Source organism: Electrophorus electricus, chromosome 14 (genome assembly GCF_013358815.1).
Source record: "Electrophorus electricus isolate fEleEle1 chromosome 14, fEleEle1.pri, whole genome shotgun sequence".
Taxonomy (NCBI): domain Eukaryota; kingdom Metazoa; phylum Chordata; class Actinopteri; order Gymnotiformes; family Gymnotidae; genus Electrophorus; species Electrophorus electricus.
In genome coordinates, this window is record NC_049548.1 from 14,852,017 (window position 1) to 14,865,906 (window position 13,890).

The 13,890-nt window shown below is 41.8% G+C and overlaps 1 protein-coding gene across 1 annotated transcript; it reads right to left on the minus strand.

Moving 5' to 3' along the window:
* Positions 1-1,154: 1,154 nt before the first annotated feature.
* pmp22b (peripheral myelin protein 22b) lies at positions 1,155-11,260 on the minus strand. Its single transcript, XM_027026201.2, has 5 exons — positions 11,100-11,260; positions 10,403-10,494; positions 10,146-10,236; positions 5,266-5,406; positions 1,155-3,391 (listed from the first exon to the last, which is right to left on the minus strand). Exons 2-5 carry the CDS (start codon positions 10,478-10,480, stop codon positions 3,231-3,233), a joined length of 471 nt encoding a protein of 156 aa, XP_026882002.1. The 5' UTR covers positions 10,481-10,494; positions 11,100-11,260; the 3' UTR covers positions 1,155-3,230.
* Positions 11,261-13,890: the final 2,630 nt, after the last annotated feature.

A 13,890-nucleotide genomic window follows, 5' to 3' on the forward strand; every position in this document is an offset into this window, starting at 1 on the left:
ATTCATATACATATTCAGAAGATTTTACAGGCTATGAACAGCTCGTGGTGGGAGACGGGCGGGCCACATCAAATTCCCCAGACACATTCAAGTTTTCAGGGTCAGAAGGGTCACGTTCATTAATTACCCCTATTATCAGATAAGGCACATGAATGCGAGTAGTCTGTCTGCTTCACAGAGATACTCCCCACTGACTTCAACCCCCACCCTGATATCTGGAAATATTCACCACTACTAATATGTTTAACTCAAACATTTGCGTGTGTGTGTGTTGTCTCACTCAGATCTTGTTTTCTGATAATGGTTGAATTGCAAATATTTGGCAAAGAACACACAAACTCTCTTACACACAGACAGACACACACACACACACACACACACACACACACACACACACACAAAAGACTGATATGGTAGACCTCACTAGGCAAACACGGAGCCCCTAGATTAAGACTAATGTGTCTATAGCTAATGATGTGATAAACACTTAAATAGGATTAAATGGACTGTGATATTAAAATAAGATCTTTTCCCAGGCTTTTAGAATTCATTGATATAGGCTAATAAGATAAATGTTTTGATCGTCCCATTCTTTACTTTTTCATTTTGTCTGCCACTTTTATTGTTTTTTCTAGTTTCTTTACTTTGATCTAAATGCTAATTTGTTTGTTACGTTTAAACACTGAATATAGGAGGGCAATGTTTCACACTCTTTAAGACTGTGTGTCTTTTTATTAATAGTTTTTTTCCATGTATTATTTATTTATTCCTCTTTTCCTGGTGTTTGTTTCTTTCGTTTTAAAACAGAAATATTAAGCCTGAATGTCCACTTATATCGGTAACGTACACGTCAGTATGTCAAGATGTTGACCACAGGAGGGCAGTGTTTCTTAAAACATTTGTAAAAAATTTTAAGAAGACGGTACTATTGTGGTTTGACCACTAGAGGGTGCGATTGTATTGTATACCACAGGTGTTCCTGCAGAATCTACAGCTATATCATTTTATAGGACACTAACACTTCTGTCTCAAGTCTGGTGATTTTTTTTTCCCCTTTAGTCAGTCATTGGCCACATCAACCTTACTGCAAACTCAGTCGCAGGAACTATGGCTCTGACACAGATGCTGAGACAGATGAGATTCTGACAAGCAGAAATTCTTTAATAGATTTTAATAAAGACACAAGCAGTGGCATTTATTTGAACAGCTCCTCAGAGTTACACAGAGACATTTTCTAAACTGGCCATCATAAGAGCTCTTCGTTCCCCCTCTAACCACGTAAACACCTTCCTGTGGGCTTTCCAGGAAGAAGCACCAAGAAGTAAGAATAACTTACTGCGCAAGCTTACAATGTTAGGTATTTTTTTATTATTTGTCATCTTGTTGTCTTTAAATTTACTGATTTTGAAAATCTGTTAAGTGTGGAGGTCAAATTGATTTAAAAACTTTATTTTTTTAATCAATACAGATAACCAATGTGAAATAACACTGAACAAATGCACATGAAAGAAGACCAGGTAGCCGATATTTGAATATTCTGTTCTTGTTTACTAAACAACCTGATTAGATCAAACAACATTTCTTCAAATTCTTGAATGACAAATATCTGGTCTTCATTCATGCATTTACAACCATAATTTATCTTGATTAGAATATTGTTTAAGACATGCACGAGAACCGTGAGATCAGGCAGCATATTCTGTTAATGGTCATTTGCTGTTGGTTTCAGTGCATATTGTTGTTGATCCAACAAACATTTTCGCTTCCATGGTCCTTGACACATAGTCTACACTGATAATGACCTTTGTATTCACAACTTCCCACCTAATCACACCTAGTGTAGCTTTAAACGACCATATGATGTCCAATAAAACACTGTGATAATCTTCCAAGGTGGATACAATGCATTTTAGGATAGAAAAAGTTGTTAGCACATCACATTTCAAGTATTAACAGAATTTTGCAACAAATGCAAAACTTGTGGATTTTTTTGGACTTCCACCAACATATAATCTGTAATCCGCATTTGCATCCTGTTTTTAATCCACAGACACCGCCACTGCCGCTAAACTCAGATAGTTTGTATAGTAGTTGCTATAAATCGCAATAAAACACACAACCCAGATTAATGTAGTCTAGACTATCCCGTGTGCATCCATGTGACTATAGAGGCCAGTTGATGCCATCCTGGTGGTATTTGACAACGTAATGCCCGCCTGACTGGTACAGTACATGAGCGATAAGATTCCAATCAGCTCTCACAGTGCCCACTTATTGACCATACAACCACCACAGAGTAAACTGACCAAACGCATCATGTGCTAGAAATCCTACCACTGTAAATAAATTAGCCTCAAAACTCCTGCTAAAATATTGTCTACTATTAATTACTATTACTGAGATTTGCCATCAAAACTTATGACAATTTAGTGTCCTTCAAAACCGATTATTAAGCTAACAACCAAGTCGTCTCTTATTTAAAACACATTTTTATTATAAAAGGAGACTTTTTTTGGTAAGTATTGTATGTACAGAAGCAAGCAGACACGTCCAGAACTGTCGCTTCCACTTCCAGGCCATCATTTCAAGGCTAAACGGCTAAAGGAATGGTAAATACATAGCACCATTTTGTTGAATAAAAACAAATATAAAAGGAAAAAAAACAAAACAAAACTATTTTTAATATTTAGACGCAGAAAACAGCCGACCGCTTTGTTTACCCAAGTGTAAGTCTGTAAGAGCTCATTATCTTCACGCTACTTTGCTAAAGCTGCTCCATTCAGAACACGTGTTCTTTTTACGATTCTTAATACATGCTTTGTGGTTAAAATACTTCAAAAACGTTTTTATAGCTACTTTTTGGCAGTATAAGTAAAGCAACATTTACACACAGTATGGTCTATGATGTACTTACCTCTGACAAACCCACTCATTAGGCACTTAATTAGCTAAAAACAAAAAAACAAGCTCTTAAGAGATTCTTTGTCAACAAACACAACAATACTATGTACATATATGTAAAAAGTGTTATAAATAGGTTTTAAACCATAGGTACTATATACATCTTCAAATTATGACAGTATTTGTTGTTATATGTCTTTTCAAGGAGGTGACTTTGTAAAAGACCCTGGCGGGGTAGATATCGGCGCTTTAAACTTGTCTGTGGATGCAGTGTGGGAGTTTAGCTTCAGAGCTTAGACTTCAGACGCTAGCAGGTAGGGGGCGCCACTTCATTCCCGTTTCCTCAAGATGACATAGATTAGCCCGCTGATGAGCGCCAGAGGAAATGCCACCCAAGCCAGGATGTAGGCAAAACCGAAGGACTCGCTCGGGGGCACCCACTCAGGACTCATCACTGTATAGATGATTGCCCCGCTCATTACAAAAAGACCTGCAAAGATGAACAGAAAAGGAAAAGATTCATCCATCTGATTTGTAACACTGATAGTATTCCTCCGTTTTTATGGCTCTTCTTATATTATTGGTCCATTGCTGGTCACATGGTTCTTCACATGTCAGATATCACAACAATAAAGAAGTTTGAATTTACAGGCCACTGCAGGCCTTTGTTTCTGACCACAGTGGAATATTCCACACCTATCATTGTAATATCCCTATTTAGTTTAGGTTTAGTGGAAAAATCAGTTTAGTGGAAACTTTTGTGCCAGATTCTTCTTGCCACTTATTTAACTGTCTTTTTTTTCTCTCATTAAAAAAATAAATAAAACATCTTTTTTTAAAAAAAATATAAACAAAAACGAACATAAGTGACTTGTACTGAACATTTCCAGTGTTGCACATGTCATTTCCATTGGATGGACATATGGCTGGTATGGAGGTGGATGGTTCAGCGTAACACAAGGCTTTGTCTTTATACTCAGCATGTCAGCACCATGTTCGAAAATGACAACACCATTTTCCTCAAAACCATCTGTTTCAAATTTGTTATGTGTGATTCCTTATATTGGAATTTGCTGGGTTTCCACGTGGGTTTTACTCTGAAGGCAGAACTAGTGTACTGGTACAGAATTCCTGTTAGGAGTGAAGGAATCCATCCCCCCCATCCACCTGCTGACACATAACTTTCCAAAATGTCCCTGTATGAACCCAGAGAGCCCGTGATCATTCCAGCCTGTTCCAACAGCATGTCCCGCTAACCCGCAGGTCCTGGCATGACGAGGCACTTTCTGACATTGTTCTCAGTCTGGCAGGACACAAGCCGCCCCCAACAAGCTCGCCATGACATTTCGGCTTGTGTCAGGGCCTCTGTTTCCGGTGCCAAGGCAGTGGGCACCTGGCAGTGCCAGGCTCCACGCTGCCTGTGCCCTCCTCCACTGGGCATTCAGATCTTGCTAATGACAGACGTCATGTGGTCCTCCAACCTCCCCTTGCAAAGGCCAAGCAGTCCAGAAAGCCTCCCAAACAGTAACTTTTTTTTTGTACTGATGTTTCCTGTTCTAAAAAAACAACTATATATTCTTCCTTCTGTTTTGTCATATGTTCAAAATCTACAAACACTTAAAGATGAGGTAAACATGACATGGGTCTACACTCATCTGTTTTCTTTAATCTGAAAATGTTGCTTCACAAAGTTTGTCCGGTAGTTGAACTGAATATCATATAAGTGTTTTTCTCCTACACAACAAAAGATATTAGAGGACTCCTTATGTTAAGATGACCAGGGTCTGAGCTCTAATAGGGAATATGTACTGCAGTGAGCCTCTGCATACATAGAGAATGCATCTGGATAGATAAGTGATAACTCAGAGTATTGAGGAAAAAGTCCTGGAGAAAAGAAACCCGGCACTAATCCATCATCACAATGTTTTTGCCTCAGCGGAAAGGTTTGCATTATGTATGCAGTCATGCAAATGTGGGAAATCTGATTAGCATACCATTGCACATAACATGTCACAGTGGATAAAAGCCCTGCCTCTTCACTACAATATGCTTACTTGATTTGCTACAGGTCTCATATCTAAAACATGTTCTGCTGTCCCAAGATGTGAAACTCTGAGTTCCTTGTCCTGGTGTAAAAACACCAGATACCAGTGCCTGATGGAAATGAAGGTGGATAATCTGAAGGCCAAGTGGCTAATCTGAATGTTAGGTGGCTAATCTGCCTCTTCTAAACCAACAACTGCAGTAACACACCAGATAGCAGGCAACTCTGCACTAATCGCTCAGTGTTGCAAAAGGAACAATCAATGGTTCACTGTAGGCTATGAACAAACCCTCAAACAAACAAACAGACAATACACTCACTGGCAAAGATCTGGAAGGCTCCAGTGAGGAAGAAGCGGCCACCCTTTTGCAGTGTGAAGAGCTGGCAGAAAAACAGGATGAGCGACAGAAAGCTGAAGATGATTGACAGGATCATGACCGCCTGGACCGCTTGAATCCACACTGCAGACAGAGAGAGATGGAAGCGTTCATTAGGACATTCCCTCATCGCAACAAGCATCCCCAAACGTTAGCCCTTCAGTGCCAAGTGTAGTTAACTGTGGCTTGTGGGGATGTTTGCAGAATGAGTTGTGTGTGTGTAAAGAGATTTAAGATTCACTTACACTACATTTACACAATGTATTGTGTTTGGGTCTGTGACTTTTGCTAAAATGACTTTGTTATAAAGAAATACATTTAAAGCATGTTTAATCTGAATGTTGCACTTTTATCCATTAAGGGGAATTTGAGATTAAAACAATAAAAACAGAAATTAAAAACAGCATTTGTTAAAAAGAAATAAATTTGTGGACATGGTGGAGACATGTTTACTACACAGACAGGAGCCAAGGTCTGCCAGCCTGCCCGAATCCATTATGAGAGCACTCAGAAACAACCAGTATCCTGTTCCTAAAAGCTCCAGACACTTAGGCCCATACCGGTTCTTCAGCTATCGATTCTCTGTTCCTGTCCTTGAGCCAGAGAAATGTAAACAAGGCCCAGGCCTCTTCCTGCTACCTGTACTTGATGGTTTTAAAAGTGTGTAGCCAACCTTCATTATAAAAGCATCCTGCATTAGACGCACAGTGCAGTTTACACAAAGTACTTGGCGTGGGTCTGTAAACTTTCCAGAAGTGTTTTCCGGATTCCTGAAATGCACTTTTGATTTACCATGATGCCCCGCTGACTGAGTGACTGGATGAAGACAAGCTGAGACGATACGATACGAGAGAAGACAATAGATAAGACAAGACAATGGACAAGACAATATGACCGCAAGTGTTAAGTTCTGTGGCATATGGAAAGTTCATGTAGCCATCCACACTCTCATGTAGCCATCCACACTCTCATGTAGTCATCCACACTCTCATGTACCCATCCACACTCTCATGTACCCATCCACACTCTCATGTAGTCATCTACACTCTCATGTACCCATCCACACTCTCATGTAGTCATCCACACTCTCATGTAGTCATCCACACTCTCATGTAGTCATCCACACTCTCATGTAGTCATCTACACTCTCATGTACCCATCCACACTCTCATGTACCCATCCACACTCTCATGTAGTCATCCACACTCTCATGTAGTCATCTACACTCTCATGTAGCCATCCACACTCTCATGTAGCCATCCACACTCTCCTGTAGCCATCCACACTCTCATGTAGCCATCCACACTCTCATGTAGCCATCCACACTCTCATGTAGCCATCCACACTCTCATGTAGCCATCCACACTCTCATGTAGCCATCCACACTCTCATGTAGCCATCCACACTCTCATGTAGTCATCCACACTCTCATGTAGTCATCCACACTCTCATGTAGCCATCCACACTCTCATGTAGCCATCCACACTCTCATGTACCCATCCACACTCTCATGTAGTCATCCACACTCTCATGTAGTCATCCACACTCTCATGTAGTCATCCACACTCTCATGTAGCCATCCACACTCTCATGTAGCCATCCACACTCTCATGTACCCATCCACACTCTCATGTACCCATCCACACTCTCATGTACCCATCCACACTCTCATGTACCCATCTACACTCTCATGTAGTCATCCACACTCTCATGTACCCATCCACACTCTCATGTACCCATCCACACTCTCATGTAGTCATCCACACTCTCATGTAGTCATCCACACTCTCATGTAGTCATCTACACTCTCATGTAGTCATCTACACTCTCATGTACCCATCCACACTCTCATGTAGTCATCCACACTCTCATGTACCCATCCACACTCTCATGTACCCATCCACACTCTCATGTACCCATCCACACTCTCATGTAGTCATCCACACTCTCATGTAGTCATCCACACTCTCATGTAGTCATCCACACTCTCATGTACCCATCCACACTCTCATGTACCCATCCACACTCTCATGTACCCATCCACACTCTCATGTAGTCATCCACACTCTCATGTAGTCATCCACACTCTCATTATGACTCTCAGTATGACAGCTGCTACTCAGAAGTGATGCAATAACAGAGTGTCTCAATTTAGCCACATAAAACACACAATTTCAGGTTGGTTTCAATTCATAGTGAATAGTTTTCAGATTAAGGTAATTATGTCAATTAAGGCTATGCAGTAGAGTAGTAAACTATAATGGAACACAGTGCAGGAGCACAGAGCTAACCTATACTGGAACACAGTGCAGGAGCACAGAGCTAACCGATACTGGAACACGGTGCATGAGCACAGAGCTAACTGATACTGGAACACGGTGCATGAGCACAGAGCTAATCGATACTGGAACATAGTGCATGATCACAGAGCTAACCGATACTGGAACACGGTGCATGAGCACAGAGCTAACCGATACTGGAACACGGTGCATGAGCACAGAGCTAATCGATACTGGGGCCCAGTGCACGAGCACAGAGCTAATCGATACTGGGGCCCAGTGCACGAGCACAGAGCTAATCGATACTGGAACATAGTGCATGATCACAGAGCTAACCTATACTGGGGCCCAGTGCACGAGCACAGAGCTAACCTATATTGGAACACAGTGTATAAGCACAGAGCTAACCTATAATGGAGCACAGTGCATGAGCACAGAGCTAACCGATACTGGAACACAGTGCACAAGCACAGAGCTAACCTATACTGGGGCCAAGTGCACAAGAACAGAGCTAACCGATACTGGAACACAGTGCACAAGCACAGAGCTAACGTATTACATTAACATTTATTTAAATATATGACATTGATCTCAAGCCTTTATACAAAATATACATGAATTATGTAACATGATAGTTTCCCATAAGCTAAATACTCAGGAATCTCTTCCTAGTACTGAAGAAAATTGAAAGATAGGGGGAATATTCAAATGAATTATAATTATTTGGCTTAATCTTTAATTTTTTTCTTTTTAAAGTTGAGTTATAATACAAGTTTATTAGAGGTCTGCAGAATCAATACATTTACATTACAAACACACTACTCCAGTGTAACTACAGCATTCATTATAGTGTAATATACTAAATACAATATCGCAATATAGAGTAAAAACCTGTAACACTGATATTCTATCATTAATCTATGCATACTAATACTTTGTTTTCCACTGTGTAAGACATCTTAATCTTAGAATGTAATCTAACCTTAATATTGGTATACCCCGAATAGATAGATGCGCACACACACACACACACACACACACACACACACACACACACACACACACACACACACACACACACACACACACACACACACATCCCAGAGTGTACATTTTGGTTACCATGAGTTAATGTAGCAATGTGTATCTGGGGTGGATTCCATAACCACTTTAGTTTGCTGCTGATCTGCTGATCATCACTCAAAAATCACAAAATGGAGGGCAAATATACCAACCCATGTCAATAAACCATTAAACACAACACGTACAGTGCCCCAATTAAGACAGTAGCATCCTCTCAGAGTTCCTGTAAAGGCCAGTTCTGTCCTGCCCATGGGACCAGTGGTCATGTGACCTGGTCATGGTCATGGTCATGTGACCTGTGAAAGCCAGTTCTGTTCTGCCCATTTGACCAGTGAGACAGAGTTTCGGCTTGGTGCCTTGACCCCTCACAATGCTGCTGCACTGCTGGAAACACCCAAAAAAAACATACCACAGGCGCGAACACATGAAGCAATGTATGCTGGTCCTGCCTCATTATGAAACACACACACAGACATGCAGTGAAAGACCCTGCTCATACTGAAACAAATGCAAAAACAGCACTGAAACAATATAGTGTCTACTTTTGTAGAATATCTTCAGTCAGGAATTACACTAGCTGTTTGTGCACAGAGTCACATGCTTTTGAAGGTTTTTTGAGCATGACCTGATTTTACAGCTGTATTTGGAAATATGTTTTTTGACATGTTTGAATGAGATACATTAAAAGCCTAAATGATTAAATTAGGCATGATAATTCTCTGCACTTTTATCCATCGCCATGAATATTTCATTCTTGGATACCGCTAGTGTGTGTGTGTGTGTGTGTGTGTGTGTGTGTGTGTGTGTATGTGTGTGTATATGTGTGTGTGTCCATGCCTGTGTGTACTAGAGACTACCCCTCTGTGTGGTCTTTTTAACCTTTTTTTGTTAACCAACTTAACACTAATACTATCTAAATATGATCTGTGGGTGTGACGCACAAGCTATGTTCACTACAGTGCAGAATGTGTATCACACACACACACACACACACACACACACACACACACACACAGCGGACTAAATTTGAGCTGCTTTAAATACCCCACCCAACACCTCAGCGCCATCGCTCTAGCTTGCGATGTCCACTCCCAAACAAGGGATCTAAGCTCGGATATGGAACAGTGACTATTTTTACTGAGGAGATGAGCCGCCGGAATCGGGAGATCGCCTTGCACTCAAATCGCACAGCTGCATTCTCACCCCTAGATGGCAGTATACAAACACGGGGGACTACGGGCACGCCTACCACAGAACGTGGTAAACAGGCAAGCCAGTGTTTGAGTTATCCCGGGTTCAGGTTTGAAGCAGCCAGCCTTTTTAACCACCGAAGTTTTTATGAAGACCATTACCAAGTAAATTTTGTGCAATGCCAGGATAAAAAGAGAATCTATGCAGACTGCCTGTCACCCGACACAGCAGTGCTGTGATAATAAAGAGATCAGGGTAAAACTGTCCTACCTCCGGTGCTCCCGGGCTGGCAGTTGTATGCTCCATTAGTTGAGCAGTTATACCAAAGGTCTGAGCTACTCGTGGTGCTTACTGTCCAAGCCTGTGGAGACACGCAAAGCCATTACAGAAAAGCGTTTTTGCGACACGCTGTTGATTACGGTGTATTTACGAATTCATTTCAATCGAAATGAATACCATTAAAAGCTTTACCTGAGAACTGTATCCTAATGATGAAAACATAATCAGATAATGTAACGAATACTCACACTGACAATGGTTGACACGAAGAGCAGCGCTAGAACCGCGACATGCAGAAAGACGATTCCACAGAGAAGAATCAGCATGTTTTCTCGAGGTTCTGTAGAAGACAGAATATTTTACTAACCTCTTTATCAGGCGTAACGCACTTAGCGGCCTGGGTATGCCGTACCTGTTTCACACACTGCCGCGCTTTGCTCAACTATTACCTGAAACGATCTTTTAAAATTGAAAAAGTCGGTTCCTTAAATAAATTACAATATGCCCTTTGTGACATATTCAGTGCTATACCAAAATAAGGTGTGAATGTGTGTTTTGACCTTTTTTTTCGAAATTAAAACGCACTGTCTATTAAGAATAATGGAAGATAGATAAGGACATTCTATGGGTCGAAAGGGCAAACGTCCACGCCTTACTTTATCAGAGACGCTTTGCAGTCTACACGCAAAAAACAATATCTGCATCGTACAAGACTCAATAGTAACTTCTATATTAAAAGCTTATTAAAACACAAGTAATTATACAGCATCACATTTCACTATCAAAAAGGCGAGGTGTAGATGCGTAAACAAGCACTACAAGTATTGTAGCGTTACAAGTCTACAAGTGCTGTAGCCTGCGTTTGCGCGGGATTTGATTTGTGTTAATTAAACAAGTCGAAACATGTTTGAAACAAAAATAAATCGCAATAAAGGTTTAACTTACCGGGCTCAAAGTGAATGTAATTCCAGAAAAATGGTGAAGAAACCTTGAAAACGTAGCAGCGGCAGCGCACACAACAGGTTACAGCGTACTCCCAAGTCCAATATGCAGCGACTAGAATGGTTTAAAATGTAGCGCTGCAGTTTTAAAGAGTCCCATTATGGAAGGACAACGCCCTTGTAACGTCGCTACGTCAGGGCGCGCCCGACAGTGACGGCGAGGGTCCCAATATATCCCCGAGACGCGCAGTGCGTAATAGCGCAGGAAAACCACTGGAGTGTTAGTCATGAGCCCTCATGTTTATTCACTCTGTCATGGAACGGCGCTGGTTCTCATGGCTACCAAAACGGAAATACTTCAAGTTGAGGAATTTTATCTCTGTCTCTTTTTTCTTCAATTGTAATATATTTTATATGAAGATAAAGGAAATGTCTAAGACTGTTTTGAGTCTACCTCGAACAAAAAAACCTTTTTGCTAGTGATCGTTCTGACTCAGAACGAATATGATGACACAGGTAGCACATTGTTCATAATCATAATAATATATTCAAATGTTGCACAGTGGTAAATAGGTGATGTTTTCTTGGTGCCAACTGAGTTCAGTTCTCTTAGCAAAGCTTTTAAATGTCATGGTTGTCTAGGGAATGAGACATACAAACATGAAGATTTCATGGGAGGGTATCCCTCAAATACCAGTGACTCATGATGTGTGTATTTTGTGTGTGGTGGTGGTGGTGTGTATGTGTGTGTGTGTGTGTGTGTGTGTGTGTGTGTGTGTGTGTGTGTGTGTGTGTGTGTCTGTGTGTCTGTGTGTCTGTGTGTCTGTGTGTCTGTGTGTGTGTGGGCAGGGGTTGCGCAGCCTCCATTATTCTGACTGCTAGAGATCTTCTGGAATGTCAGTAAGGAGAGAAAGATGCAATAATACAGAGAAGCACAGAGAGAGATTCAGAGAGTGAGAGAGACACAGAGAAAGAGAGGGGGATACAAATACAGAGAGAGAGAGAGAGAGAGAGAGAGAGAGAGAAAGTATGTGAGATATAGAGAAGGCATGCATACAGCAGACAGGAGTGGCAAGACCTTTGCACAAACAGCTTTGGTACTTGACATATAACAGCATAATAGACTTGTTTTACCTAAAAGTGTTAGACTATAAGTGTCAGACTATAGTTGTTTGTAGTTTATGTATCTTGGATAAGTAAACAAGGTATAGAATAGGTTGTTAAATAAACTCTCATCCTTCATGACATTCCGACACCTTCCAATAAAATAAGTGGGAAAAAACTTCATTCTTATACAATATTCACCGTGATCAAACTGTGATCTGAAGAGCAATTCATTCTATGCAGTCGGCTTTTTAAAAATAGGCAAACATCTATCAGGTGTTTCTAATGGGCCCAATACACAATCAAGTGAATGACCACACCTCCAAGACCCATGAGATCATGGGGATGACCACACCTCCAAGACCCATGAGATCATGGGGATGACCACACCTCCAAGACCCATGAGATTATGGGGATGACCACACCTCCCAGGGCCATGACATCATGTGGATGACCACACCTCCCAGGGCCATGACATCATGGGGATGACCAGAGCCATGAGACAGGACTCACTGTTTTCGAAGTGGGAGGGCAAAACACAAAAGTGGAAAATCCTGAACATCAGAATAATACTTTTATTTTATGCAAATTCAAACACATATACCACATATATGTTCAGCTCTACCAGTTTCAGAAGTCTGCATATTCTAAATTCCAAATCCATGGACTTTTCACTAACACATTTTGGCAAAGTAAAGCAGGCTCAGTGCAAAATGGAGCATCGATTACAGAAGCACTGGCCTTTTTGAATGTTGACTTAATTGCTTGATGTTTATGTGGATGGTCTGTCTTAGACATTACCATAAATCATACATACAATCAGTAAGAGTACAGGCTCTTCCTGACTTCCTTGAAATGCTTTTAAGGAAACTCAGTGCTAGAAATTGTACAGGTACATACTCATATTATCATCCTAACATCGTTAAGAACTCATTTCCACTCAAACCAAGAATATATTTACTACCGGACAATTGGACAAGTTACATATGTATATGATAAATATTATTAAGATGGAGATGCTGTGCATGAATGCATGGAGGGGGAGATCTGTGTGTGCATGGAAGGGGAGGTCTGTGTGTGCATGGAGCAGGGGAGGTCTGTGTGTGCATGTAGGGGGAGGTCTGTGTGTGCATGTAGGGGGAGGTCTGTGTATGCATGGAGGGGGAGGTCTGTGTGTCATGGAGGGGGAGGTCTGTGTGTGCATGTAGGGGGAGGTCTGTGTGTGCATGGAGGGGGAGGTCTGTGTGTGCATGGAGGGGGAGGTCTGTGTGTGCATGGAGGGGGAGGTCTGTGTGTGCATGGAGGGGGAGGTCTGTGTGTGCATGTAGGGGGAGGTCTGTGTGTGCATGGAGGGGGAGGTCTGTGTGTGCATGTAGGGGGAGGTCTGTGCGTGCATGGAGGGGGAGGTCTGTGTGTGCATGGAGGGGGAGGTCTGTGTGTCATGGAGGGGGAGGTCTGTGTGTCATGGAAGGGGAGGTCTGTGTTGGCATGGAGCAGGGGAGGTCTGTGTGTGCATGTAGGGGGAGGTCTGTGTGTCATGGAGGGGGAGGTCTGTGTGTCATGGAGGGGGAGGTCTGTGTGTCATGGAGGGGGAGGTCTGTGTGTCATGGAGGGGCAGGACTGCTGGTGCATGAGGAGAATGTCTGTGTGCACTGAGTGGCTGGTCTGTGTGTGCAGGGATTTGGCAGGTC

Coding starts and splice junctions, on each gene's coding strand:
- pmp22b (XM_027026201.2), bottom strand. CDS start 10,480: ATGCTGATTCTTCTCTGTGGAATCGTCTTTCTGCATGTCGCGGTTCTA. Junction 10,237..10,402: donor TCGTGTCAACCATTGTCAGT/GTGAGTATTCGT, acceptor GTGTCTCCACAG/GCTTGGACAGTAAGCACCAC. Junction 5,407..10,145: donor CCAGCCCGGGAGCACCGGAG/GTAGGACAGTTT, acceptor CTCTGTCTGCAG/TGTGGATTCAAGCGGTCCAG.